This window comes from Calliopsis andreniformis, chromosome 12 (genome assembly GCF_051401765.1).
Source record: "Calliopsis andreniformis isolate RMS-2024a chromosome 12, iyCalAndr_principal, whole genome shotgun sequence".
Classification (NCBI taxonomy): Eukaryota; Metazoa; Arthropoda; class Insecta; order Hymenoptera; family Andrenidae; genus Calliopsis; species Calliopsis andreniformis.
In genome coordinates, this window is record NC_135073.1 from 11705387 (window position 1) to 11732695 (window position 27309).

Here is a 27309-nt window from a genome sequence, read left to right on the forward strand (position 1 = left end):
CAAACTTATAACTAGTAAGCTAAAGAGATGATTGAAAGACAAGTACGAGAAGTAGAAATAGTAACTGGACTCCATTGAATCCAAAAGTTAATAGTAGTAAAGAGACGAAGCAGAACGTTTAGCCCAGTAGTGGGCGGAGTGCATATAAAAAGGCGGAAACAGTAGATAGGGACAACAGTAGAAACAAATTCAAAATTTAAGCAAAAACTCGCCAGCTGTCCAAGATGACCACTGGTCATCGACCAGCTGCCCACTGGTCAGTTGAGTCCAGGGGTCCAGGGTGGTCCAAGGTCCAGGGTGGTCCAAGGTTCAGGGTGGTTCAAGGTTCAGGGTGGTTCAAGGTTCAGGGTGGTTCAAGGTTCAGGGTGGTTCAAGGTTCAGGGTGGTTCAAGGTTCAGGGTGGTTCAAGGTTCAGGGTGGTTCAAGGTTCAGGGTGGTTCAAGGTCCAGGGCCCAGGAGTCCCTCCAGGATCCCGAGAGGGGTCTGCACCCCTTGGAGGACCCACGGCGAGTGAGACACTCGTGCTCCTGCAAGGGTATTTATACTGTCTCAGGGAAGAAGGGGAACTAATCAGAAAAGTTCTTCAGGGGATAAGAATCTCGAGATGGATCTAACGAACAATATTTTGCGGAAAATTGATATTTTCCGTAAAATAATTATCTCAGCAACAATTCCTGGTACACATATTATTAATAATAATCACACACATTATGCACTTGTGCTAATTATTAATATTTGTAAATGTTAGTTAACTAATGTGGAAATTATTAACTTTCCGCAAATTATTCTTCGTTCGATTAGTCTCGCAATTCAGTAATCGGTTCCCGTCCTTCTGGTCACTCGCTCAAGAGTTTTCAGCGGGCGTGGATTGTCTTTAGCGATCCTCTAAAGGAACTTCTCGGGTTATCCTGGATTATTTTCATCTACCCTGAGCCACCCTGTCCAGTGACAGCTTGACCGTGGGTTAGATATGTTTGGCTTACTAGTTTAGGTTTTGAACTTTAAGATTTTTATGAAAGAAGATCGATTGGACCTCAATTCCATTTATCTTCCCATGGGTCGCCGTAGTTCATGTACTATCTTCCCTTAAAGTTTTTAAGAATTTCGGAATGAGTGAATGCTCTTTAATACTTTTACATAGAATTCCTTATTCCACTGAATTTGATCATAAACTATTACTCTGGTCACTCTGGTATACATTTTTTTGCAATAGCATATTTCTTGTGTACAGCGTTTTCGCTTATTACTTGAAATTATAGGGATGAATAAGGAGTATAGTTTAGTGAGACACATTGTACATTGGGTGGTATGGTAGGAATTTTGCCTCGTTTATTGGTTTTACCACTGTGAGGGATGAAAACGTAATGTGATTCCTACATCCACCGCTCGAAAATCGCAGAGGACGCTCGAAACCAGTGGTTGGTCAAGAAGACGGTGTTTCAGAACGTGAGACGTGAAAATCTATAAAGCTGCCCAGTTTATCCTATATGTTTGTTTGTGGTGTGACAAAAAAATACATTTGGTGATATATCATTCATTATACTTCGTCGATGATGGAAGTTCATAAAGTTCTCCAGTTTACCTGTAAGTACATTCATCTGTGACCTCTAACCTTTCCATACAGTTTCGTATTTTCTATACTATCGACTATCAATAATAATCGCCGTACACTAGAAATAAACTAAGTTTAACTATCTTAAATTGTAGAATAATTATAAGTAAAACTATAAATCGTAAAAGTAGAATACTTATTATTCCTGACAATAAGAATAGGTAAAACAAAATTGTATTACTCTGAGATTTACTGAATATCGAGAACGAAGATAACTAACATAAATTTAAATTGCAAAGCTTAAAGCCAATACCATGGCATTACAATTTACAATATATCATTCGAAATTAATTTAGGATATATTTAAAAATTTATTCAAGTGCGCGCTCGTAGTTACGATACGAGATACGAGTTTAATGAACGATACGGTAGGGTGCGCCACACACCTCCAATTGTTGTGCTATCCGTGCTGTTGAGTGTTTGGTGTTGTCTTTAATTTACTATTCATCAAGCAAAATGATTAAATCTATTCTACAGTCATCGGTATTTCCTTGTGCAAGAACGAAAGTTTCTCCAGTCAAAGTGTTTACTAAATTATCGTCTATCAATTTAACAAGTATCAGAAGTATTCACATAACCTCAATTAATGGCAAAGAATATAGGACGGGTAACTCAAAAATAAGAGCCACCGACACTAAAAAACATGTACGTTTGGATGGAGAAGATTCTGTTGAAATCCAGACCGCAGATCAACAGTGAGTCTTCATGCAAACTTTATATTAGACATTTCTTAACCTTTAAAAATTGATACGTCTACTTAGACTGGAGTTTGAAATTAGCTGAAACTCCTGAATACTATGTACACCATGTAACATGGTATACATAGCTTCGGTAGTATTAACAGTTTCAACTGAATTTTAGACTGTAGCCTTATATGTAACATTATTGTACAAATGAAACATTTGTGAAATTTAGAGAGTCAGAATTTCCTGATGCTTTTACGCCAGATACACTTTTTAACGGGATACCATACAAAGATTTACATATTATTAATATAAAGTCAACTCCGAATAATACCATAATGACTACCACTGATGCTAAAGGCAAGTTTCAATATGCGTTGGTCGCTAAATAATGTTCCTATAAGGATACTATGAACTATGACTATGATAATGTTATTGTAGGAGATGTAACATTAATACATTCAGCTGGTATTGAAGGTTTTAAACATGCCAAAAAGGGTACCAACATTGCAGCTCAACAAGCTGCTCTTACAATGGGAACAGTAAGAAAAACTCTTAACATTATGTTAATTTAATAATCTTCAGATCTTCTGCACTTACCTTGTTTCATATTTCGTTTAGCGTACCCTTGAAAATGGTATTAAAACTGTGAGGATACGGGTACAAGGCATTGGGGCTGGTAGAATGGTAAACATCAATACACATTAATGTAAGTGTGAAACATATAATTATTGTGTTATAAATAATTTTCCTTATATCTAGGCTGCCATAAAAGGTCTTCAACTGGCAGGGTTGAAAATTGTCTCTATCACAGATGATACTAGGGTATCATGGAATCCTCCGAGACCAAGAAAACAAAGGAGAATATAATGTAGAGACTGTATTATAATAAACTCAATAAATTAAGTTACAGCAAAACATTATTAGTCTACAACTTACATAAAACATCTTACAAACATATAATACTTTTCATGGTACTCATTCATAGAAATATTGTAATCCTCAATACACATAAGTAGCATACAAAAAACGTGACTAGATAAAAAATTAAGTTTTTTAAAATGCTACTACTTCGTTACAATATCTTAACTAAAATTTTCGACGCTATTTCTTTTATCACATTTCACGGCACACGATAAAATGAATGATCGACGTTGAAATCAGGTTACGATATTACAATTGCTCCTTTGTCTCAAATTTCCATAGAAGATTATACAATTACCGTTTCATAACGTTTCCGCGAAGTTGGCTTTTAATTGCGCGAAAGATCATAGAATTGCTCTTTAAACTTTCAAAGTTATGCGGTAACAGCGAGAACTATTTCGAATTAATCTTCTCGCCTCTTTCCTTTTCCTCCTTGCGTCTTGTGCATCTTGAACTTTTTTCCGCGAGCGTAATGGTCATAAATCTACTGGTAAATCCTTAATGACTCGTGCTCCATTGGGGGTGAAATCAGTGAAACAACAAAGCTTTGAACTTCGCCTCATCGTGCTGAAAGTACACGTTGCGTGATCCAGGGTATGTACTCCGAGACTCGGGTATATATACCAGGAAGTCGTGGGCGGGCGCATCCTATCCCTGATGAGACTACACCCACGACCATCGTGCTACCTCCAGGACCACTTCCGATCATCAAAGGTCCGCCACTATCAGCCTGTAAACAAAAGATCAGAGACCCACTTGTTTTATCCGGTTTTTATAAATTTTGTTACACGTGTAGACTATTTTTGCTAACCAGGAGTGCAACAATTTCAGTGATTGGGTTTTTGGAATAAGATAGTTTTATGTGATTGATACTTTTTGAGGATAAAAATCAGGATATCAGGATCCTGAATTAAAGAAATGCTCGTTGAAGCTCGAGTATCTGTAAAACAGAGTTTAGACAAGGATGAGGTTTATCCTTCCTTAATTCTTGTACTTAATTAAAATTTCAGGTATTTTAAAAAATATGGTTAACATTGCCTGTATTTCATCAATAATTAGGAACACTCACGCGAGTGAAAAGGCTGAAACAAGTTCTCGAAAATATTTAGAAGCATAATACAAAATTGGTGCTTAGTTTCTTTGCTCAATCAATTTCCTCCACCCCCAAAGTAAACCACTTTCATTCTCTGTGTAGGTTCAAGAATCTAGTAATGTTTCATCACCCAGAAACCCATTAAGTCGCGGTTTTATTGTAATACTAACAGCAGCGACTCTCAGACACCGAGCTCAGAGGTAATTATATCACCCCTTCGGTAGTCAGAAACGAGGTAGGACCGCGACGCATAGATAATCAGTGGGAATCGCCCAACGTAGTAGAAGTTGCTCCTCAAATGGTCCGCGAACGGAATCGCGCATTAAACGTATCGGTTCGTGTACCACGTACGTACTCGCGTCCTTTTTCCCTCGATAATTACGTTATAGCGCGCCGCAATATTTCGTCAACGTATTTTCCGTCGGTTATCCTCACGCGTCGCTTCTTTTTTGCGGTCGAACAATTTGGTTCGGTGGCCGGTCACTCCAGCGTTTCGCTGTTAATTCGACGTATGCGTCGGCCCGCGTGACCACGGATATTTATTGAAATTCGTGTCGCGGCGGTTCGACGGGGCGTGAATTTTCGTGTATGAACGATTGACATGCAACGCGGTCTAACTAGCGACGTATGAATGAAGGGCGGCTGCAGGGGTGGGGGGATCGATAACTGCAACAAACCGGAAACAACGGATGGCCCGTGGGGTGGTTAAGGTTGGGACGGATAAATGATACGGATAAATTTCACTTACCCAGCAAGAGTCCCGGCCACCGTCTTCGTGGCCGGCGCACATTTGCTTCGCCTCCACGCGAGTCGACATGCCCTGACTGGCGTACCATTCGCGACAAACGCTGTTCTCGATCACGCGAACGTCCACTTTCTGCAAGACGTCCGCTCGTTTATCTGGAAGATAGCGGGCGGCTATGTTATTTGATATATCCTCTCGGTACGTGTGTCGTGAGAGTGCTCTGAATGTGCTCTAATCGTGAGGGAGAGGCTATCTGTGTAAACGGATATGAGAGGGGGGAGGAGATGTAGGGGGCGAATTAGACTGGTGATACGAGGGGAAAAGTGGTGATTCTAGATTCCAGGTGAAAATCTGACTGTGAGACGAAAATATGAAGTGCAATTGTTTGATATTGCACTCTGTTTTAGAGAAAATTGAATCTGAGCATAACTGCAATTAAGTACAGTTGTAGTTTAGGCAAGGGGTAAAGGCTCACAGTGTGCTTGGATGTACTAGTAGTTTACTAAAATTTAATATCAATTTTCTCTCAAAAGTGTAGCATGTAAATCTTATTCTGTATTTTAGATTAATTCTTTTTATGTAGAATGACCACTTTTCAGGTTGAATTAGTAATTTATGAACAAGTGTAAAAATTAAAACAGGCTATTGTGATGAGTGCAAGATGTTCATTTAGTAGTTTAGTAGTTTTATATTAAAGCCCACTTTAGACTCATAATACTTTCTCAACGCGAACTTGACTAACCACTATAAGTAGAAGTGCACCTGTTAGTAGTCAGACACGTCAAATTCGTTCAATGTTAGCTCAACTTGAAATGAGATTAGTCTTGCTTCAATTCCTATCGTCAATTTTCTGGTCCTTACTTTCCACTCACCATACATTACTATACTTTTCTATTTACTGTGAAAGATATTACTAATCATCCGTGGTACATCTTCCCCCTTCAATTGTGCGAGAACTTCCTCGATCCTGGAGTATAAATTACCGTAAATCCAAGAACATCCCAGGGTACGTCAGTGAAATTCGATTTCAGCCGAAAGCGTCTTTTGGTCAAAGTTAAATTCGAACGCTGGCCCCGGTTCCTTTGACTTCACCAAGTAAGCAGGAACTTTTGTAGAATGCAATTCCAAGGGAGAATTCGGTTAGATGCTCGGACTTATTGCAGAGAACTTTACAGTACACGTTGATAACTTCGGTGTGCCTTTACTTATTCACTGCACCGGCAACGATCGCATCGTTAATAAAACAAACTGCGCCGAAACGTTCTAAACTTGCTTTTACCTTTCTTAATTCGAAACTTAGTTTACTGAGCGGAGAGAGCGTTGCCTGTCCGTTCGTGAAATTCCCCGTGAAAAGCGTGCCCGCGTAAAAGTCAACGGGCGAAATCGACGAACTCGGCAACGACTCTTATATTGTTCAATTAGTTTGATGAGGCAGCGAATGATCAGCGTTAACGGCCCCTTTCCACGAATGAATTACTGGAAAATGGTCCATGGGCATTATTTACTTACATTTCGACCTGTCTTCGCCCAGCCAACCCCATCCAGCTGCCTTAGCGAGCTCCCCGCCGAAGGCGCTGTACCCTGGTTTTCCTGTGGCCACAGGTAAACAGGCGGGTTTCACGCTTTCCGACCAAGCGATTGGCCTTGCGAGTTCCAGCAGGGCAATATCGTCCACGTATTTTCCGCATTTGTGGCCGGGGTGCAAAATGGCGTTCGCCACTCTCTCTTGTTGCGACGGCGGCGTCTCTGCTCCCTTTAGATTGTACTCCCCGATGGCGATACGTAATTGCCCGATGGGAATCACAGACGTGGATCTATATTGTGTGAACAATTTCTCTGTGCAATCATTTCTTTCGAATTTTGGGAGATAGGGGCATTCTTGGGTGATTAATGTTTAGTGAAATTGAAGAGAGAGGGTGGGTAATATAATTAGGATGGATTGGGGGTTGAAGGTATTTATGATGTTTCGCAATGTTTATTATAATTGAATCTATAATTTATTATGTATATAGCTCTCGAAGTTAAAAAGAATTGATTTTAGTACTTCGGTACTTTTCAATATTACAAGAAAATTTTCAAAGTGAGTTTTAACTTGAGAGAGAACAACTTTGTATTGAAAGAGCATTACTTTGTTCTGTAATAAATTCTGAAAGAAACGATGAACATTTGAGGCTTCCAATACGATATCTTCTTTTAAATTGGATAATTAATTTTAATGAAATATTATTATACTAAAATAACGCGCTGGAGTAATATCGATTTGAAGTATCAATTGAAGAGAACTAATGAGAAACTGGTTATATGTCCCGGGAGATTATTTAATTACAATTTATAATTTTGTTTCCTGAGTGTTCTTTCCCTATTACGTTACGTAATTCTGTTTGTGTTATCCTAGGTCGAGTCGTGAAGTTAGTCAGCGCGTCTCAGTCAGTGGTTCGTTAGAAATTTACGCGTTGATGAGAAAAGTGCATCTGCAGTACTGCATTCTTTATAATCTCCGAAGTCCAAATGTAAGTTCATCGAAGATTGACAGCATTTCGCTTGCCATGGTAAGTCTATTTACGACTAATGAAAATTACAACAGTCTAACTTTTTCACTACTGTACATAATCAGCTTACAGTCTTACGTAGGTTCTTTCAGAAGTCTTTGCTTAAAGCTAGGATTTCAATCTTCTCTCTTCAATTTGATCGTTCGTTATTATCGTTTAAACAATATTCTTCTTAAGGTTCAATAATCGGAGATTTAAATTTTTGCATGTGTAATACATGCAGCACAAATTTTAATTTCCAATCTCTGAACTTCAAGGAGCCACTCATTAATTGATTAGCTGTTGGCACATAACGACCGATCAATAGCTCCTAATTGGTGCTATAGGTCACTATGTTAGAGTACATAAAATATGTTATAATTAAAAAAGTTTACTTCAATTTGTACATAAATAGTTTCTCAAAGATATTTCAAGCTTGAAAATTGAAACAAGAAAAAAGTTAGAACACAATTTTTAACAACAGCTAGATAGCTGAATCTACTTTATAATTCTTTTTAACATTAACAAAAATCAAATAGTAAAAACCAGGCAAAAATCAGTATTACTATTACTTTGTGTGCATATTTGTTTATTGGATTTCATTATTTTTTGTACTGTTAATATTAAATTCACAGTGAAAGTAAAAATGAAAGTTATTTATGTGCATAATTATTTTATTAAATCATTAACTTTGTTCATCAAACATTTTATTAATATTTGCTGGGACACTTCGCGTATTAAGTATGTATAAAAGTATAAAACGAATGGTTGAAGTATAAAAGTAAATTTAATGTTATCAATATAAAAGACAATGAAATCCGCTATACAAATACATGCATAAAAAAGTATAATAAAAATATAGCATAAACATACATGATATCATAATGCCACGAATGTATATAAAGTGATAGTGGGGATGTGACGTCACTCATCCCTAGACGCAGAGTCGAGCCTGGCAACCATGAACATAAACTACTGCGAAGAAGCTGACTCGCGAAGAACGACAGAATCTACCGAGAATAGAGGGAGGGTATAAATCTGAGGGAAGCCAGAATAAAGCGAGTTAATCATCGAACGAAACAACGTTCTCCTCCCGAGGGCGAAGTAACTTTTTAAGCTCTCGTTCCGCGGTCGCCCGACGGGGCGGCGTTACCGTGAAAAATGTCCAGGCATAACATCCACTTTATACGCATTACGGATACATGTAGGCCAAGTAGGACAAATGAGCCTCCTTCCTCTCCCTCCCCCTCGCGGGCCCACAAGAAGAAGCTAAGGTCCAGCGACGAGGCCGTGTGTCGTCGGCAAGTAATCATCGTGAAAGTTAAGTGCACCAGGAACGAAGTGTATAGGTGCAAGGGATAAAGAGCCATCCCCCACACCACCCCAGCAGCCTTTCATTTCCACCGTCTTTGGCCTTTCCGCCGGCCAAGTGGGGAAAGGCTAGCTCTTCCCCGCTGCCACTGTCTTTTCCTGGACGTCGGCAATTATTTAACCAGAATTTTTGTACCCTCGTGTCAGTAGCGCGCACCTTGCCTCACACCGCGGTTCTTTGAACGGCCCCTCCCGTACTGGCTTCGGTTAATTAATCGGTCCACGACGCCTTCGAATAACCAACAAAATTATGGCGACCACAGGCTTAGTTTTAGCCTCTCGGTTTCTTCATTGCCTCGATTTTTGTGTGCTCCGCGACCCCAAGGGCCAGGGAATATGTAATTTTGCTGCGCTTTGATCAGTTCGTGAGTGGGGATTTTAGTGAAAGTTCGTTTGAGGGAATAGTGTGGGGTGTGTGGTTTGGAAGTTGTACAGGACGTTTAACATGTTAATTGCCTGGTGAAATTCGACTGTTTTGCTTTGGAGAATGTGATGGACTGTGATACTGCTATCTACTGATTCATGGTACTTGAGCTTCTGCTTTTTTATGGCGTTTGTTTTATTGTAATTGATTTTTGATATTTGGTGTCGCTGGTTATTGATGATTGGCGTGATTTCAGTGAGGAAGCAAACTTCTAATGGAAGGAAGATTTCAGGTGTAAAACTACGGTATGTGTAAGTACCTTCTATTAGAAGGAAGTTGAAGTTTTAGACATTTTTATTTTCTGATTAACGAAATTATTCGATATTATCTCCACATGCATTTAAAAGTACAGAGTAATCTGTTTTTTGTAATTTTTCTGGTTTCGTTTTCCACAAAATTGACTTCGAATTTTATCCAAGTATGCATGCACTGAAGTAGAGTTCTAGGTGTTTGAGAAACTCACGGGGTAAGAGGAACACACAGTCTGACCATTGACTCTATTTACTGGAAACTAGGAGCTCATCCTTTGCCCCGCGTACCCCTCAGTCATAATACTATTCTTCCCTACACTGATGCTCAGCTTAAATTCAAAGTCATTTTTCTCAAAACATCATCAAAAAATTTTGGTCTACATATTCAACAAATTTTTTCGTGTAGAATCAGAGAACACATCTTGTAACTTTTCTGGAGTATCTCGTATAATTCAGAAAACTAGAGATGAACTTGTAATCTTGAAAAATATTAGCGTTAGAAATTGAGTAGCCCATCACGTGGTCCTCTTCGATCCATCTGAAGCTTGCCTAAACTAATTTTCCCTGAAATCATTATTTACGAATTTGTCGAAGTGGTTCCAATTACGTGGCCCACTGTACAGTGATACTCGAGGCGTTTTCCAAGCTTCGAGGCCTTCCTCGACGCTTCTTTCCTCTGGAGCCCCTTAATGGACTCTTTCGCCCTCGTCAAGGGCAGGCCTTCCATCCTACCACCGTGCCTGTGGATTATACGATTTAGCACGGATGCATCATCGTCACTCCCTCCTTTATCGTCGCACCCTTCCAATTAAAATGCACCGCTGGCTAAATGCTGGCTAGTGAGGGGAAAGGAGTGGCCTTTTTTCACGATATCCGAGCCATTAATTGCACGTTAATTTGGGTGTAAACTCTGCTGTAGGGAGCACGAAGCGTGATGTTCTGTGGTGGATCTGGCTTCCGTTATTTTCCTTTGACATTGGATGTGAACTAACTGAGGTGTGTAGGCGTCTTCTGGTCTATTCTATTTTCGATTCGTTTGCTTCCTTTTTTTTAAGTAGATATCTAAATTCATATCATTTTTGTTATCTTCTCTGTTTTCTAGTGTCTATTTTTTTGGTTTAATTTCTGGTTAGAATTTGTAATTTATTTGAATAGACTATTTGGTAAACGCAGATGGCTTGTTAAAAATAACAACGTGGAGGTGTTTTTTTATCGATCTTCATCCACAGTTATTTTGTCCCTAAGGGGACTCTTCCACTAATTATGTAAGTAGATATAGTCACGTCCGTAGACAGACACTCGACGTTCTGTAGTTTCAATGGATGTTGTAAATGTTCTTTTCCCTGTTCTTTTTCTCTGCTGCGAGGACTTTACAAATAGTTCCCTTTCACGCGTAGAACTGCATTAACGAAATTTATTTCGGTCGTTTCCGCGGACGATAAAGAAATCGCAGACAATGGCGGCAGTCGGTTATATTTTCACGACCTCGCGCCTGGTGGCAACGTTTTGTCATGCGTTTTGCATGGCCGCTAGCAATTACCGAGTGGTCTGTAATCTACACGCAATCATGGTTTACAACGCCGAAGCTCCGTTGGATTCTCTCTATGGCTACCCTCAGCCCTCGCCCCTTGACCCCCTGACCCCTCGTCAGATTCTCTTTCTCTCTCTCTCTCTCTCTGTATCCATCGACCAGGAGAGAGATATGCAGTGTCTACACGTTTCGTCGCACAGCTCCACTGTCTCGACGTTTAATTACACCTCCATGGACATTATTACACAGGAGCCAACCTATATCCACGAGGAGAGGAGCAATGAATATTTTCGAAAACTTCTCTTCACTTTATTTGCCTGATTGAAGCTATCTTCATCCTTTTGCAAAAGATATCGCCGTGTCTGTTCTACTCAATTTTCAATTCTTCCCTTTTCAAGAAAGGTTATTGTATATTGTGTACTGTGCATTGACAGGACGTCGATGTTATCAGTCCTTTATTTGAAAAATACTGTATCCATCGTTTCTATTTCGTCTGTGAATTTCCAGGGAGATGAAAGATGTAGTTTGCAGAATTTAGGCGGTAGTTCGATCTGTTTGTATATTTCGATGACAATCGCTAGTGTTGGGAACAAATGAATTTTAATGTGGAGGGTGCTATCAGAGGAGGGGAACGTTTCTCATTTTTGTGGAAAATAATATTTACACCATACGTAGTTTACTCATGTGCTTTGGACCAGGGAAAATTTTAAAATTAGTGGAAGTTAAAAAAATATTTGAAATCATTTTTCGGTTCGTTATTTTTAATTTTGCTATGTGAAAATATGATAAACATCGATTTATTTGAAATAGTAGCGATTTCGAAATTGACTACATGTTTCAATATTTTCTTACGTCAAAGCCTGAAAGGTGTAAATAGTTGAAGTATAAAATACTCGTTATTTCAGATAGAAAAATGATTACCCTCAAAATCATTTTTCGAAATAAAATGGAACAATTATATTGGAGAATCGATATAATGTATGAAATAATATTATTTTCACTGTACAGAATGCTTTACTCAGTAAATGATCATATTCCTCCTCTGATGTACAGAACCAGATCAAAACTCATCTGCCCTCGACAGTAGTTTCTTTTGTCACATTTCAACATTGTTACATTCATCATTCATTTCGATGTATTCTGTCGATGCGTACAAACGATAGAAATACACAACATTAATTAATCCACGGATCCACTTTTATATAGCGGCACGAAGATTTTTGATTTTTAATAGGTTGATTTACTACCGCTTAATACCAACCCAGAGCCACGGTCCTGCTTTGTGCGAACGTTTGCTTATGCAAATACCACCATGCAGTTTTTAGCTCGTCACAATGCTTCTCGTATTTCCATTCCACGGCTGGTGGAAAAATACGCTCGAGGTTTCATTTAAAATGTAATCGTTGCTCCAATTAACATCGATATCGCGGGCGTGATCGCGCGCGCGCCGACGTCCACGTGTGCGTGCAATCGTCCAGAACGAGAGGGGAACACGCGTCGTTTTATATAATTTTAACGAACCGATTGGCCGTTTATCCGCTTATACGATAATCACAAAGCGGGCATGAAGTCAGAGGGACGTTTGTCGCGTTAACAAGATTCGATCCGCGGGCCATATTTGCATGTATGAATTCGTCAAAATGAGAGGAGCCGTTCTTTTTCCGCCCTTCTCCCTCTCGCGTTTCCTCTGTTCAATTTACCTTTTAATTACCACTTTGCAACGAGATTATAGGGAGCGTGCCGATTGAAACGAGGAAAAAACAGGAGACGTCTACTGTTCGCTCTGGGTCCCATGGGCGTTAATGCTAGTGTCTATCGTGGTGGCGGTTCTTCTCGACGCGCAGTGCTCGAAAATGATAACTTAGACAGAAAAAACTATGTTACATCTCTAACGGTGTATAAATTCCTGTGAATAAGCTTGTTGGTACTATTAACTTCAAATTTTGCTTAATAAGTTTTTTATTATTTAATTAAAGAAATAAGCAAATATATTTATTCGAAATTTTTCAGCGTTATATAATATTTGTAGCTATAAAATGTATGTCGATAATGAAACAACTAATGCAGAATAAAAAAGGACAATATCGGTACGCTAAATTTAAAGTTACATTACAAAGAAAGAAACTTAATGACACCAAAGATTAAATAATCGAAGATAGTCCAAATTTTTATTTTTCCGCGGTCAAATAGCCATTTTCGAACACTGTGCAATGTAACGAAATAGAAATTTCCCCGCAGAGAGAACACGTCTAGGCGTAACGATTTCCACGTTTCTCGGCGATAGGATAGTCCCCGCGACGATTCTACCGTTTTACACCGCCTCTTTCGCGTCTCTTTCGTAATTTTTTCGGACACTGGCGTTAAACTTTTTATCCCTCCACAGGGCGTGATGATTTTTGCAAACGCTTCCCTCAGTAGGGCAACACTGGATTCCCAGTTTTTAAAGCAGCGCGGATCGCGTTGCACGGATTAAGTGGATTAGGACAGTCACTCGCAGAGCATTTTGAGGCGGCGGGGTTCTTAAAAAATTAAACCACCCCACAGGCTGCCTCGGGTACTTTTAAATCGTGTTTCTCCGTCTTTCTGCAACTGCTGTAATTTCGCGTTTATCCCTCAAACAGTGGGGATGCCTTTCGTGCACTGAAATCGCTCCGTTTGAGATTTACGTACTTTCCTTTTTAGGCACGTTTGCTTGTTGATTATTGAAAAGAGAAAATACGGGGCTGGTTTGAGGAATTTGAGGACTTGTCAATTTTTAAGTTAGTGAATTTTCTTACCCTCATATTTATGAAAGATAAAATATTCAAATTTTGGTACACTCGATTTATTAAGTAAATATTCAAATTGTTATGTACTCAATTCATTGTATAGGTTTTCCAATTATTAAATATCAAAATATTCATACTCTCAAATACTTAAATTTTCAAATCGCTAATTCTTTTAAATTTCGAATATTTAAAATTTTAAATTATATACGTTATCAAATATTTGTATTTTCAAACTTCGACATTTTAAAATTATCATACATACATGTAGCCAAATTTTTAAATATTCAATTTTTCAAATCTTCAAATCTTTCAACAAATTATGGCGTATCTGTCATCTTCATTTCTTAATGTATCTTTTCTCATAAAATCGAAAAATAAGCAAAGAAAGTTGGCAACATAATTGCCATCTAAATATCGATAAAAAAATGATCCCACTTTTGGTCGACTGGTGATCAAGCATGTGGTATTGAATACCATTTTTCAATCTTCGAGATCGTATCGGAATAATTACAAATCGGTTTGTTGGACAAGCTGGTGCGTGCGTTGTTGCGCGAATATTTACGTGGAAAATGGCACAAAATTTTGGCGCATCGGACGCCCGTGAATATTCGTCCCGATAAGATCTCTCTTTCTCTTTCTCGCTTTTTGCGTGCCCGCGCGCAGTTGTAGATTCGATTACGGGCAACAATGGGCAGCTTTCCATGAAGAAACAGTCGGTTTTCTGCCATGAATATTTTCGAAGGCAACCTGCATATTGATTACCCGAACGCTGTGTAGCTGAGCATTATTTTGCGAAGGATGGAGATATAAATTATCATGCACGATCGATATTAACGTTGCCAGCGTAATGCTTTGAAATTTATCTGCCATTTTTTTCCCTTTTCCCCTCTCCATCGCTGTATTTTTCGCGGAATCCCATGGAAACGAACCTTTGAATCTAATGGTAGGGATAGTTTATTCTGAATACATGAAATATTCGATATTATAGGGAAGATTTCGATATCGGGCTGTTTAAGAAATACTGTCGCTTTTGAGCATAATTTCAAGCGTAAAAGTGTCAATATTTGTCGTTAAATTTATGGATATTGATTGCCAGTTTCTCTTCTCTTTTGAGTCAGAAAATTCATTTATGTTGAAGGCGATCTAAGAAATCCAGAATAATTGGAAGATTACTTTTTCAAGTGACTTCATTATTTACTGTAGCAGATGGAAAAATTGATAACTGGCATAGATATTATCTGCAATACTATCAGATAATTTTTGAGGCTCGTCTCGAGAGCCTTAATTTTTCTAATTGCAATGTAAAACAGGAAGCACCTTCACTTATGAAACGACCTACATAATAAAATTAAGTATATAATTAAGTAAATTAAGTATATTAATTTTCTTATTAAGGTCATTTCATAAGTAACACTGCTCCTTGTATTACATTTCAATTAAAAAAATTAAAAGTCCTCCTATGAGGAACCTCAAAAGTTATTTGATAGATAAATTATAGTCTCTGACACATTAAGTATATCATCTAATTTCATTATTATAAGAGAACAATTGAAATTTTCATGCACAAACAAGTTACGAGTTCATAGCTAGGGAACATCCCTTAAAAAACCTTTGAGAACAAAAATACGGTTCTGATTGTCGAAGAACAGTCCCCAATCGCACATCGCGAGCTCGGTGTCTGAGTAAATGAACGAAAATCATTCCACGTAAAATGGGAGTCGCGCAGAACGGCAGGATTAAGTACAGTTCGCGTCGGTATGATACGAGTCGAACGTGTATTATGCAAACGTCGAGATAATGGAACGATATTGTTGCGAATGAAACGGCACCGTCTAGCACGATGTGTGCAGAGTACGGGCGTCTACTTACGAACACAAGCAATGCGCCGCAGTCAGGACGAATCTTGAATTAAGAATGGTGCCGCCGCAGAAGTGTCCTCCCTTCCTGCTGATGCTCACCATCCAAGGAAATTCGTGCGGTGTCGCGTCCTGTCCTCCGACGAGTTTCCCTGTGCGCGTGCCGGTTTTTCCTTGGCCACAGGGGACGTCCGCGACTGTTATCAAACGTGCCATATCTCGTTAGAGAGCTATTCCCATTCGGAGAGGAGGGTACTTACAAGAGGAATTTTCCTGGGGAAACTACAGGGCGTAACGTCTACAAATTTTTAAAGTAGGGCCAGCAGGGTTGAAAGTGAGTACTTATATTCTGGAATTTTTTCCCTTGCGAAGGACGCTAAAGTAGGGCAAGTCAAAGTGGAGAGAAAAGGGTTCCCGTTTTGCTTCCTTAGAATCGAGTTTTTCTTTTTCTGTTCGAATATTCCCAATTCACAGCCACTTTTGAGTGGAAAGTAGAGCGTGCTAGAGAGATTTCCTGTGAAATTAGTTTTTGATTTTGTTGAGTTCTCTTTTGTTAAGAGAGCATTGGCGAAGCGTGTTGTAGTTATTTGGGGAGAAATTTCCTGTATAATCGTATCTTTGAAGGGGAGCAATACGCCACGGAATGGGGCACGTGTTAATTGTGACGGACCCGCGGGAATAGGAAAAGTATTTATCTTTCATGGTTAAAGGAAATTGCAGGCGAACAAGGAAAATGGGCTCGGAAAAGTTGCAACCACCAAAAGGACCTCGTCCTCGTTTCTCTCTTTTTTCATTAAACGAGCTCGTACGCCAAGAGCACCGGCCTTGCACTCGTGCCAGGAAAGTTCGTTTGAACTTTTATCGGAAATAATCACTTAGCAAACACTATGTTCATTAACGCCGAACGGAATCTCGTTTCGTCCATTCCCTTTCGCGAACGTTACCTTTCCGAAGTACATGCTGAAACCGATGTTACAAATAGCCGCGAAGCGTATTTCGAAATGCTGGAAACTTGCTTAAACGAATTCGGCTCTTTGAGAGAGGAGATCGGTGTCTGATCGGGTGTTTTTTTCAAATTGTATTCGAGATGTAGAAATTAGGGAAAAAGAACTGTCGAGGTGGGGTACTTTGAAGATTAAAGATTATTAGAATATTTCATCTAATTAGTAGAATAGTCTCTCTATAGTTTTGGGGCAATTAAGCTTGAATGCTTGATTCCCTAATTATTAGTTTGAAGTTTGTTCGTTATGTTGAATTTACGATGAAAATTCGTATCTATATGGAAGGGTGTTCTGTAACTGGGACGAGCTCTATTTTTAAGACAGAAATGGAAGAAATATCGTGATGCAAAATTAGATATTATTGGACGAGAGAGGATACTTCTAACAAGTAGCTAAAATTTATGACTGGTCTAGTTACTTATCTGTGGCTTTAGGGCAACATGACTTATGTTACTTCTTTTAAAAATTCGAGTTAGGGCCTTAAGTGAGATTCAGAATATAGAATCTACAGTTTCAAAAAAAAGAAGGGAGCATTAAAAGAATTTTTTCACTTCGAAATAAGGATTCAAAAAGACACAAGTCTGTAAGACAGTATTAAAGTAAAAAATTGTAATCCTTTGTCGCCCAGGATATGAAAACGGTAGGATACAGCACAAATTTAGTTTAACTGAGTCTGCTACCTAACTATACGATAACAAGTACCTATACGAAAATGTGGTTTCAGGCTGAAACCGCTAGACCACAAAGAGTTAAACGCCGCTATCTCGAAGACAAGAACACGTGACTTAGGTAATTTTGCCTTACAACCACAGATATATCTTAATGTGTACATATTAGTTTCTTACTACTTGCCTGATAGTTCGCCCACGTACTACTCATAGAAATAATTCCGAACATTAATACCCTGCGCCAGGAACACTGCTCGAATAACCACGAACCACCGACGTCCAAATTTATCTCATGTATCCGTAAACCTATCCCCTAAAAGTCAGCGACTTGAACATTTTAAGCTCCAATTCCAGCCAAAAAGCTTCGGTCTAGGCAATGGACCGCCCCTCGTTAGCGGAGCGTGCTCCAACCGTCCGATGAAAAGGGCCAGCATCCTTGGCCCTTTTCGGGGGGAGGGTCGTAGGTAAAACCATCGACGAAACGCGTTTAATTGAAACCTGAGCTAGCGCGTGGGGCGGAATGTTAACCGATTCAAGAGGATCGAGGCCGCTGACGGTGCCGGTACTGGCATCGCGCGAATTTAATGCCCCGAGCAGATAGGGATAGATACGGCGGATCTGTCACCGCAATCCCTGCGACATCCCCCCTCCCTCTCTTCGGCCCACCAACCGAATCCCCTCTCGTTTCACGCCCCGGCTGATTAATTGGACCTCTACGTCTGCACCATCGTGCCCTCCCGCTCCCTGGGGCCCCCCCTTCGACCCCACGCTGCTCCCAGCCCCTTTCTCTACTTCCGCCCTCCGGTTTCTCTTCTCTTCGGCCCCGCTGTCATCGGCGGTGGGGGGGCTCGAAAGGAGCGGGAGAGGGAGGGGCCGAGCAGGCATAGAATTCGAAGTCGCCTCTATTCGGAAACGCGTAATAGATATGTCAAAAGCAGACCGAACATGGTCATGATAATATGCTGATGCCTTCGGCGCCCGCGGACTTACCCTCGCTCGTTTACCCTCTCCCCCCTTCTATCCGCGTTTCGTTTAGGGTTTCTGTGTTTTTTCCTCTCCCGTTTCCTTTTTCTCTGCTCGCCCAGACAGATCGAGGATTCTTTCTTGGGTCTTTTGTAGGGATTCGCCGACTGCAGATGGCAGCGGATGGAGTTATTTTAACGACCCCACGAAGGTACCAGGGATCCGCGCGAAGAAAGGGAGGGCCAACCCTTTCGACTCGCCTTTCTTATTCCCTTCGCTGATTTCAACCCCTTGCGGTTGCTGGATTGCGTCAGGGACGGGATGGGCAACCGTGCTCCATTAGGGTTTTGTTTTATGGTTTTTGCGAGTGTCCCGACGAATGGTATGGAGAAAGGGTCTGTAGCTGTTTTTCGGGGTGGTTCTCGAGTATCTTGACACATCGGTAGCTGGGGTAAATTTACGCCCTTGAGGATACTAAGTGATGTGTTAATTGAGGTATTCTTCGTGTAAAAGCGTTTTTAATATGTTTTGAGTCCTATAAGCAACGATAATTGAAGAAGTTTAATTCACTTTGCCTATTTATGAGGCAGTATTGTATTTCCCTGGATTAAATTCTCCTGATAAATGGATTCCCTTTATCCGATATGCAGGAACTTTTGTGTAATAAGTTAACTCGTTTTCTTCAATCAACAGGTTAATGTCGATGAGTATTGTTTACTCGGAAATATTGCGGGGATCAGAATATATAATCCTGTAGTGTAAACGCTTAAGTGAATATCGAAGTATCTGCTCGGCGATTGTGGATAATAATTGAAAAATAAATTAATATGTTTTATGGAGTGAAATCAACGTCAGAAGCTTGGTAAATAACAGCCACGATTAAAGCTGTCGTAGGAAATGATCCTGTGAAAAATCGACGCGAATATGTTACAGCAAAACCTGCATTTAATCGCTTAGAATGTTTTTACCACGTGCATATGCAATTTCCATGGGGTCGTGGCTCGCGTAACCGTTCGAGCGTAAAATTCAGTAGTACAAAACACGGATGTCGCGGCGCATGAGATATGGGACTGCAAAGGATTAATTGAGGCTGTCTAGATCGATGGCAATTTATCTTGATAATTAATTTATCTTGCCCCTCGATGCGAGATGACATTATAACCCGTTCGTTATGAAAATGATTTACGTAATCGTAATAGAAATATTTTGCTAATAGTATTACCGCAGCGCAGTGGATGGTATTTCAAGAACGCGAGTCATGAACGTCCGAATTTCATCTATGTATGTAATCCAGAAGGAAGAATTCGATTTAAACGCAAAAAGCCAATTCCATATGTGACTATATTATCGGATTACAATTACGCAGTGTTTCGTTTTGTAATTTATTGGTTTTTAATAATGGATTAGCTATATAGTCACTTTTAATATATTTTGAAATTCATAACCATCGGTAAATTAATAGGTATATTAATTTTAATATTTAAATGCTGGTGGAATTACAATGCTTAATTTTCAAAGACTAAAACTATTTCAGAAATTTTGAACTTTGTATGGTTACTGAAAAGGTTCGAACTTCCATAGCAATGGGTTACAAAGGGGAATATTAAAAGCTCATTATCACAAGCTGTTTCACCTTGCAGAACTATGAACTAATGAAAGTCAATTTTTGAAACCGATAAGATAGCGATCCTTATGAACAAGTTAAAGCAATTTTCAGCTCAATATAGTCCCCGATTCAAGCCATCCAGATGCCAAACGTAGAAGCCATCGATCATACGACGAGTCCTTTAATTACCATCTAGTTTCAAGACTCGTGTCAAAGGAACCTGGAAGTGGTCTATAGGGATGTTAAACTCGGCGTTTAACGTTCGAATCAGTAACCATGCTCGGTCGATTTAATCGAGCGAAAATCAACGTGCTTTCGTTTAATTTATCGCTAATTTATCGTCAATTACGTATTCCCATTAACGTGATTACCTTTCTGTGCGTGTTGCCCATTAATTTGTACCGTCGTGTGGCTGTACGCAGCGGACGCGTAAACCTAACACAGTGTCGCGAGAAATTCCGAAACTGTAGCCTCTCCGGTCAACATTAATTAGATTTCTGGCGGCGTTAGCGTAACCTTTGTCGGGTTAAGAACCTCGCTGATACACGGCCACGATACATTGGCCCGGTTCCCGTCAAAATTTCGTGTCATCGTGCTCGTCGAGGTCGCACACTTGCTAACTCACGACCTTCGGACAGGTTATCCACCCACTTTTCTATTTCGCCCGTGTCTACCTTCCGCCTACGTAACACTCTCACTTATCTAACGCTAGTCACTCAATTTCCGCATCCTTCGTTTCGCGATTTCTCGTTAACTGTATAACCTTATCAAAATAAATTAATTAATCTTGAAAGGAAATATGTAATTTAATGTTACGCTTCTGTTGGCTTTATTTTATTTTATTTCTGTCAACAGCGTGAAAAGATTCTTTCTTTTCCTTCTCGGAGGATTTAAATTTCAATTACGCAAATTAATAGTATGTAATATTAAATTAAATTAATAGACGTAATATTAAATTTCTGAGAACGCGTTAACAACGAGGCAAAGGATTGACATGTAACTCGATTCGTAAAATATTTCGTCGCTTTAACATAACCGTATTAATATCGTTGAAGTTTGTTGAAATAATTAGGGGGTCGCGTTCTATTCAAACAGTCACGTGAACTGATTAACCGTAATAACGTCGACTCTGAGTACGATAGGGAAGATCTAAAGGTTTTCCGTCGGTCGTCCATTTAACTGATGCACAGTATTAAACCGGGAGCGGAAGTAAATGGAGAGCCCTAGGATAGAAGCTTGCGGATTACGATAGAACACAGGAAGTTAATAAACCGAATTTAGTGTTCCCCATTAGAGTAGCGACCTTTTGTAGTACTATCTCGAATCCAATATAGGAGAGTGTCTGGCTGGGGGCAGGATCGAAAAGCGCGAGTTTCCTCGTGGATTTAGATGAAAGAAAAGAGGACTTAGAAAAATAATTGGAAATTTCGAATTTCCCGAAACAGAACTTACTAGTGCTTGTTTCAGCTTCAATTTTTGTTAGTAGCCTAATATTAGATATTCAAAGAATAATAGAGGCTATCTGTAGTGAAATTGCAATGATCTTGTTCGTTGCTACCTATACCCCCAAATCTTATTAATTTCAATCATTACCTAAAGATGTTAATTATTTAGGCTTCTAGTAATCTTCAATTTCTAGGAGAATATAGCTCCTACGTAAATTTCCCTATGAAAACTTGAGCATTCTTATTATTTGAAAACATGTCAACTTCAAAATCCATGGTCCACCATTATCAGTACTTTTCAGAGTTGGTAAGGTTGCATCTCAGACACATTTTGACATAATGTAATTTTCCATATATAAGGAATACGTCGATTCAGTTAGTAGTTGTAACTAGCTTGGCAACACTACGTCTGAAAGTGCATGTGAAATCAGGCGGTCCTATCTTCTGTAACGATATAGATCCACAAGTTTTTCAGATACAACCTTACCAGCTCTGACCAATAGTCTCCAATTATCATAAGAATTGAATTCCTAACTGTAACAAGCTTTTTGTTACTCACAATTGATATATTCGCTGGACACATGCCTGGCGGCGTGGACGACGACGGCCAGTACCAAAACGCCGGAAAGAGTTGGTCGTGGGAGCATGTTCCGGTGTTGGTGAGACTCTGTCGGAGGACAATGGAAAAGTGTCGCAGGTTGGTCGGTATCGGCGCTTCTTTATATGACTGTTACGATTGCATCTTTCTCGTCGTTCACTCTCGTTCTTTGTCTCGCCTTCCACCACCCGTCTCTCGGAGGCTTCAATATCCGACGTTCATGACCATCGATACGACTGCCAGTTCGCGCCGGAAACCCAATGATAATGCGAGTACAAAGCCACTAGGCGGCCCCGATGTGATTTTCAAGGTGATTCCTTCGGATTTAATGTGCTGAGCGACGCGTGCTGAGCGATGGCTGCTCGGTCAAGGGCCAAGGGCTCTGATACGAACTAATTATAATTGCTGCTGTTGTGGTTTTGCTACTCGTCGAGGTCGCCTGACAGATACTTTTTTTTTTAGTGAAATGTGATTTCATTTCTGACTTCAGTGTGTGACTGCTTAGACTTGTTATTGGTGAGTCGTTTGGGTTATTATATGAAAGCTTCAAGGGAAGTCCATTTTTCCGATTTTCTGTTTTTGAAGTCATTTGGTAGATAAGATCGAGTATCTTAATTATCCAAAGGGAAAGGGGAGAATTCTTGATAGATTCTTATGGGATGCTAGTTAATCTTTGACTTAATTATGCAACGATATGCAGAAGCTAAGAATCGAGAATTATTCACAATCTTCAACTCACCCCTATTTTTAAAGAGTGTCATTTTGTGAAAATTCCGATGAATGGTATTGAAAAAGGTTCTGTCACTGTTTTTTGGGGTGGCTCTCAAGTATCTTGACACATTGGTTAGGGATATTCACGTCCTTGAGAATAATAGATTCGATAATTATCAGTTTTAAGAGTCTCAAATATAAATTTTTCAATGCACCTTTTCAGAATATTTCCTCTTCTAAATAGCCCCAAGGTTATTATTGTACAATCTTGCTACATAGTAGGTATCGTTCTCGCAAGATTGGGCTATCTCAGATAAGGCAATCCAATTACGTTTCACCCTTTTAGATGAATATCCAGATACGCATACATTATTTTTAAAGAAGATTTCCGAGATAGCATTGTGCCCCGTGTAAATAAGGAAAAGTCCTGCTTCTACGTTGATGGCAGCACCGTGACGATTAAAGCAGTTTGCGTCGCGTAATCGTGTCTCCTGCGTTGCATACGTTCTCTACGACGACGTTGTTATCATCGGACAAACGGCAATCGGATTATGTACCTACGAATAATCACTGTGACAGGTGGTCAGGATAATCGGGGGACAGAAGCAGTTGTCCACGTGCGTGTCGGTGTAGAACGGATGCAACATTAGTAGATACGATCTTGTTATCCAACCATGGGAAAATTGGAAATCGTTTCTTATACTCCTTACACAACTAAATATCTAACCCTAGTGAGGTACAAGTAATAACCCTCGAATTAAATCGTCTTCACGAAATATTTCTCTACTAAGTGCTGTTTAATAGCTAATTACAAATTCCATCCGCTGTTTGTGCACTTAGAAACCAGACTGTTTATAATTACATTACAGTTAAATTATCGCTACTCTTATTCCTATCTCAATAAATCATCTGCTCCTTATTTATGGCTGGTTAAGATATTCCTCAACCCGGAGGAGGAACTTTGTGACTTCGTAATAAGCCAGAGTAGGAATTCATATTCCTTTACAGCTATTTGCCAATAATCAATGTAAACGAAATCGAGGGATCATGTTCCATGAAATCACACGATTTTCAGCTTCCAAAAAATACCTATCATTCATCAAATATCCTACTAAAGTTACATCATCATAACCAGCAATACTCCTCAAAGTATATCTTCGACAAAAGGATTTAAAATTCTCAGTCTCAGGAAATCAAAAATAAAAACACCTCCATAAACTCAGTCTCTCACCTTGCCCCTGAAATTTCTCCAGAATTGTTTCGAGCCCCCTCTCCAGAACAATTCACCAAAGACACCTCTGTGTTCCTATGTACTAAGGGGCGAGCCATTGCAGACGAGGGGGGCTGTTCTATCGTAGAGGAAAGCACGCGGATCTGCCGCGTGTGCGGTCACGCGTGCATGTGCATATGCCAGCTAGCAGCACGCCACGGGGAATATGAAAGCGAGAGTCACTCGACTGTTACTCCATCCACGTTCCGCTGAACTTGACCTACTCTTTGTCTTGCGGCGCAGCTCGGTTCTCTCACACCTACGAAACGCCGCGTCCTTTCCACTTCGGGCTGGGGCTCACCTTCGCCGTGAGCCCAGCCGTTCGAGTTACCTGCCTGCTCCCGACAGGTACATCACGAAATATTCCTGCAGCTGCTTTAACCGGGTCAAGTTCGTTCGCCGTGGATCAGAGGACGCTGTGCCCGTCGGACGCGGAACTGATAACGAGCCGCGGCTTCTTTGCGGCTGATTTATCGCGACGCTGCTGTTTACTGTGCCCGTATCTGCTTTACACGATAACTTGAGTTGAACTCTTTCGCTGCTGGATGATCGCCCGGGGATAGAGCCGCTGATTGGGTAGAAATTTTGGCGAGGTTTTTGTTGGGGTAGGACGACTCGGGTCTTTTTGGGGTGATGATTTATTGGTGGGAGTGTAGAACGATGAAGTGAACTGGCGATGGAGTAGTGAAAGGAAGAATTTTGAGTAGTCTAGAAGTTAGGCGAGAAGAGTATCTTCAGGGTTGAATAGTTATGTAGTCAAATAAGGTAGTAATTTAGAAATTTAAGTAGTCTAGTCATGGAACAGCCAACTGGTAATATAGCTCAGTTGTCAAGCAGTTGAATAGTTTAATACTTATGTAGTCAAGCAATCAAGTAATAAAGTGTTGAAGTAGTTAAGTAGTGATGCAGTCAAATAGTTAAGCAGTCAAGTAGTAAAGTGTTGAAGTAATTAAGTAGTGATGCAGTCAAATAGTCAGCTTGTTAAGTAGGTACTCCAATAGTTAAACAAACAAACTAGGCAAGTAGTCATATAAACAAGTAGCCAACTATTTTACTATATCTGTACCTTACTCTTCTACTACTTCATGAGTCTATCAGTCCATCAGTTTAGCAGCCTGCTTAATTATCTTCTCACTGGAATTTCCTGAATACCTTACTTTTAAGTTATTCAATATTTCACTAAATATGAAGATAAGAAGCCCCTCAATTATTTCGAGTCCTCGAGTCACAGGCATGTCAGTTCATAACAGATTTAATTTAGCACCTTGGGTACATTTCCCCGAGGTTTTTAACGTATACTGTCATATAGTCGAAGGTCGTCTAAATATTTGAACAGCCGTAATTTTAGCCTGACATTGGCCGCTCACCTATGTATACCACGTGGTGAGGTCGAAAGCCTTGCCTCCAGACTAGGAGTCACTGACATCGCGAGGTCGGCCGAACGAAATTTAGTTTGGTGCACTTGAGATATCAGCCTTGAGCCTCCCACGGATCACCTATGCCCACAATCATCCTGACAAAAATTCTCTATGCAAAATCGTTTTCCTATTTTAAGAAACGATCACTTCAGCCTTCTACACTTACTCCAGACGATCTTGACCCCCTTTCGATATCCTAATTCCAACGATCAAAAAATTAATCGAACGATGCATTTATTATCGTCGCCTCTCTGGAGACAATTTAAGAAAAATTGAACTCCTTGACTATTTACTCGATTTTCGTCCACTCTGTCACAAAATTCCGAGATCAGTCGAGACCACAGCCTCACGAAATTTTCACCACACCACATAGCGTATTTTCCGAGCGAATTCGACTCACAGGAAATTTCGCCTTTCCTATAGGGCTGTTTGATTCCGTTATGGAACAGGACAAAATCTTGGTCCGGTGCCCTCCTCTCCGATCGAGACTGTGGAAAAACGTGGACGGGGGTCCAACCTTGCGGCGAGAATCGAATTGTAAAAGTCGAAAGCCTGGGAGCTCAATAGGAAGTATCAATGGCGTGCATAGAGTGTCGCGAATCAGGTTACGTCGGCGAACGAAGTGGCGAGTAAAACTTGTCTGGCTTGCGCCAGGATGGCCGGCCAATCACAGGCCGATTCATGGGGAAGAAAATTGAATTTCATTGAGGCTGTCTGGAGAATGACATCGTAATGTCAGCGCTGATGTATTTATCTATGATATTTTTCCATTCGAGCCAACTTTTTTCACGTCTGCCAAACTCTTCTACTTCCAACCACTTCTGTTCGCAATTTGCTGTTCACTGGGTTGGCCTGACTTCGACGAGAATAAGCCCTAGGTTCCTTCAAGAATCGTCGTTGTCATTCGCTCTTTTTCATCTGGTCTTAATCTATGTTCAGCTCGATCGAGTCTATAGACAATCTTCGTGTCGAAACGCAGCGAATGTCGATGATAGAGGAAAAAAGTGGAATCTCGTACTCGTCAGCGATCCCAGGAATTTCATGTAGACGTTGAATTAATCGTACTTGGTGGTGAAACCACGGCTCTCTGTAATCACGTTACACACGTATCCATTTCATTCCATCACTGGCTTCCCGTGTAAACGTATTATCGTCTAATTATAAGTTTCCATTATCTTGGAGGAAGTATGTGAGAGCTGTGTTAACGGAGTTCACGAGCGGCGTACCGCGACTCTGACGAAATAACAAGGCGCGGCTCCAGTTCGTCTGTGATACCATTACTAATAGAATCTGTTTAATACGGGTATAATACAGTCCTCTAAGCTTGCAGATATGCATTCTGTTCTTTATTCGTGCGCCAATGGATCTGATTGAAGCTGTCTGCATTTTTCTGTGTTTTTTTTCTTTTTTTTTTACTTTGTCGGCTGTGCTCATTGGGGAGAGACTAAATTGATTTTTTGTATTTAAATAATGGTTTGAAACTCTGGGAAGATTATCGATGATATTCAGAAGAGTGGAACGAAATATGATTTATTAAATATGACTTTTAATAGTGACTTTTAATAATTTTCATTTAAAAGAAGACACTTAGAAAAAGAAGAAAAATTAGAGGGTAAAATTTTTAAGACTGTGGAAGTCTGGGAGGGTAGGATATTAGAATATTTTATCTTTTAATAAAAATAATTGCTTTTATAGAAACAAGCGTATTGATAATATTGAAAGTATCTCATTTAATATATTTTTTCCTATTTGGGAAATTTCTGCGAGTCTGTTTTTAATACTCCAAACGATCGAAGCAATATTCGAAATTAATGAAAACGGAGAGAAAGGATTTTACTAAAGC

At 40.0% G+C, this 27309-nt stretch overlaps 2 protein-coding genes across 2 annotated transcripts; one reads left to right on the plus strand and one right to left on the minus strand.

The window, feature by feature from the left end:
- The first annotated feature begins 1989 nt into the window (after positions 1 to 1989).
- Mrps11 (mitochondrial ribosomal protein S11) lies at positions 1990 to 3218 on the plus strand. Its single transcript, XM_076388894.1, has 5 exons — positions 1990 to 2307; positions 2528 to 2655; positions 2737 to 2837; positions 2917 to 2982; positions 3058 to 3218. The coding sequence occupies exons 1-5, from the start codon at positions 2069 to 2071 to the stop codon at positions 3163 to 3165; spliced, it is 642 nt and encodes a 213-aa protein (XP_076245009.1). The 5' UTR covers positions 1990 to 2068; the 3' UTR covers positions 3166 to 3218.
- A 520-nt stretch (positions 3219 to 3738) lies between these two features.
- LOC143186262 (trypsin-1) lies at positions 3739 to 16002 on the minus strand. The gene is made up of 4 exons (XM_076389834.1): positions 15800 to 16002; positions 6567 to 6871; positions 5061 to 5212; positions 3739 to 3949 (listed from the first exon to the last, which is right to left on the minus strand). The coding sequence occupies exons 1-4, from the start codon at positions 16000 to 16002 to the stop codon at positions 3779 to 3781; spliced, it is 831 nt and encodes a 276-aa protein (XP_076245949.1). The 3' UTR covers positions 3739 to 3778.
- Between the last annotated feature and the right edge of the window lie 11307 nt (positions 16003 to 27309).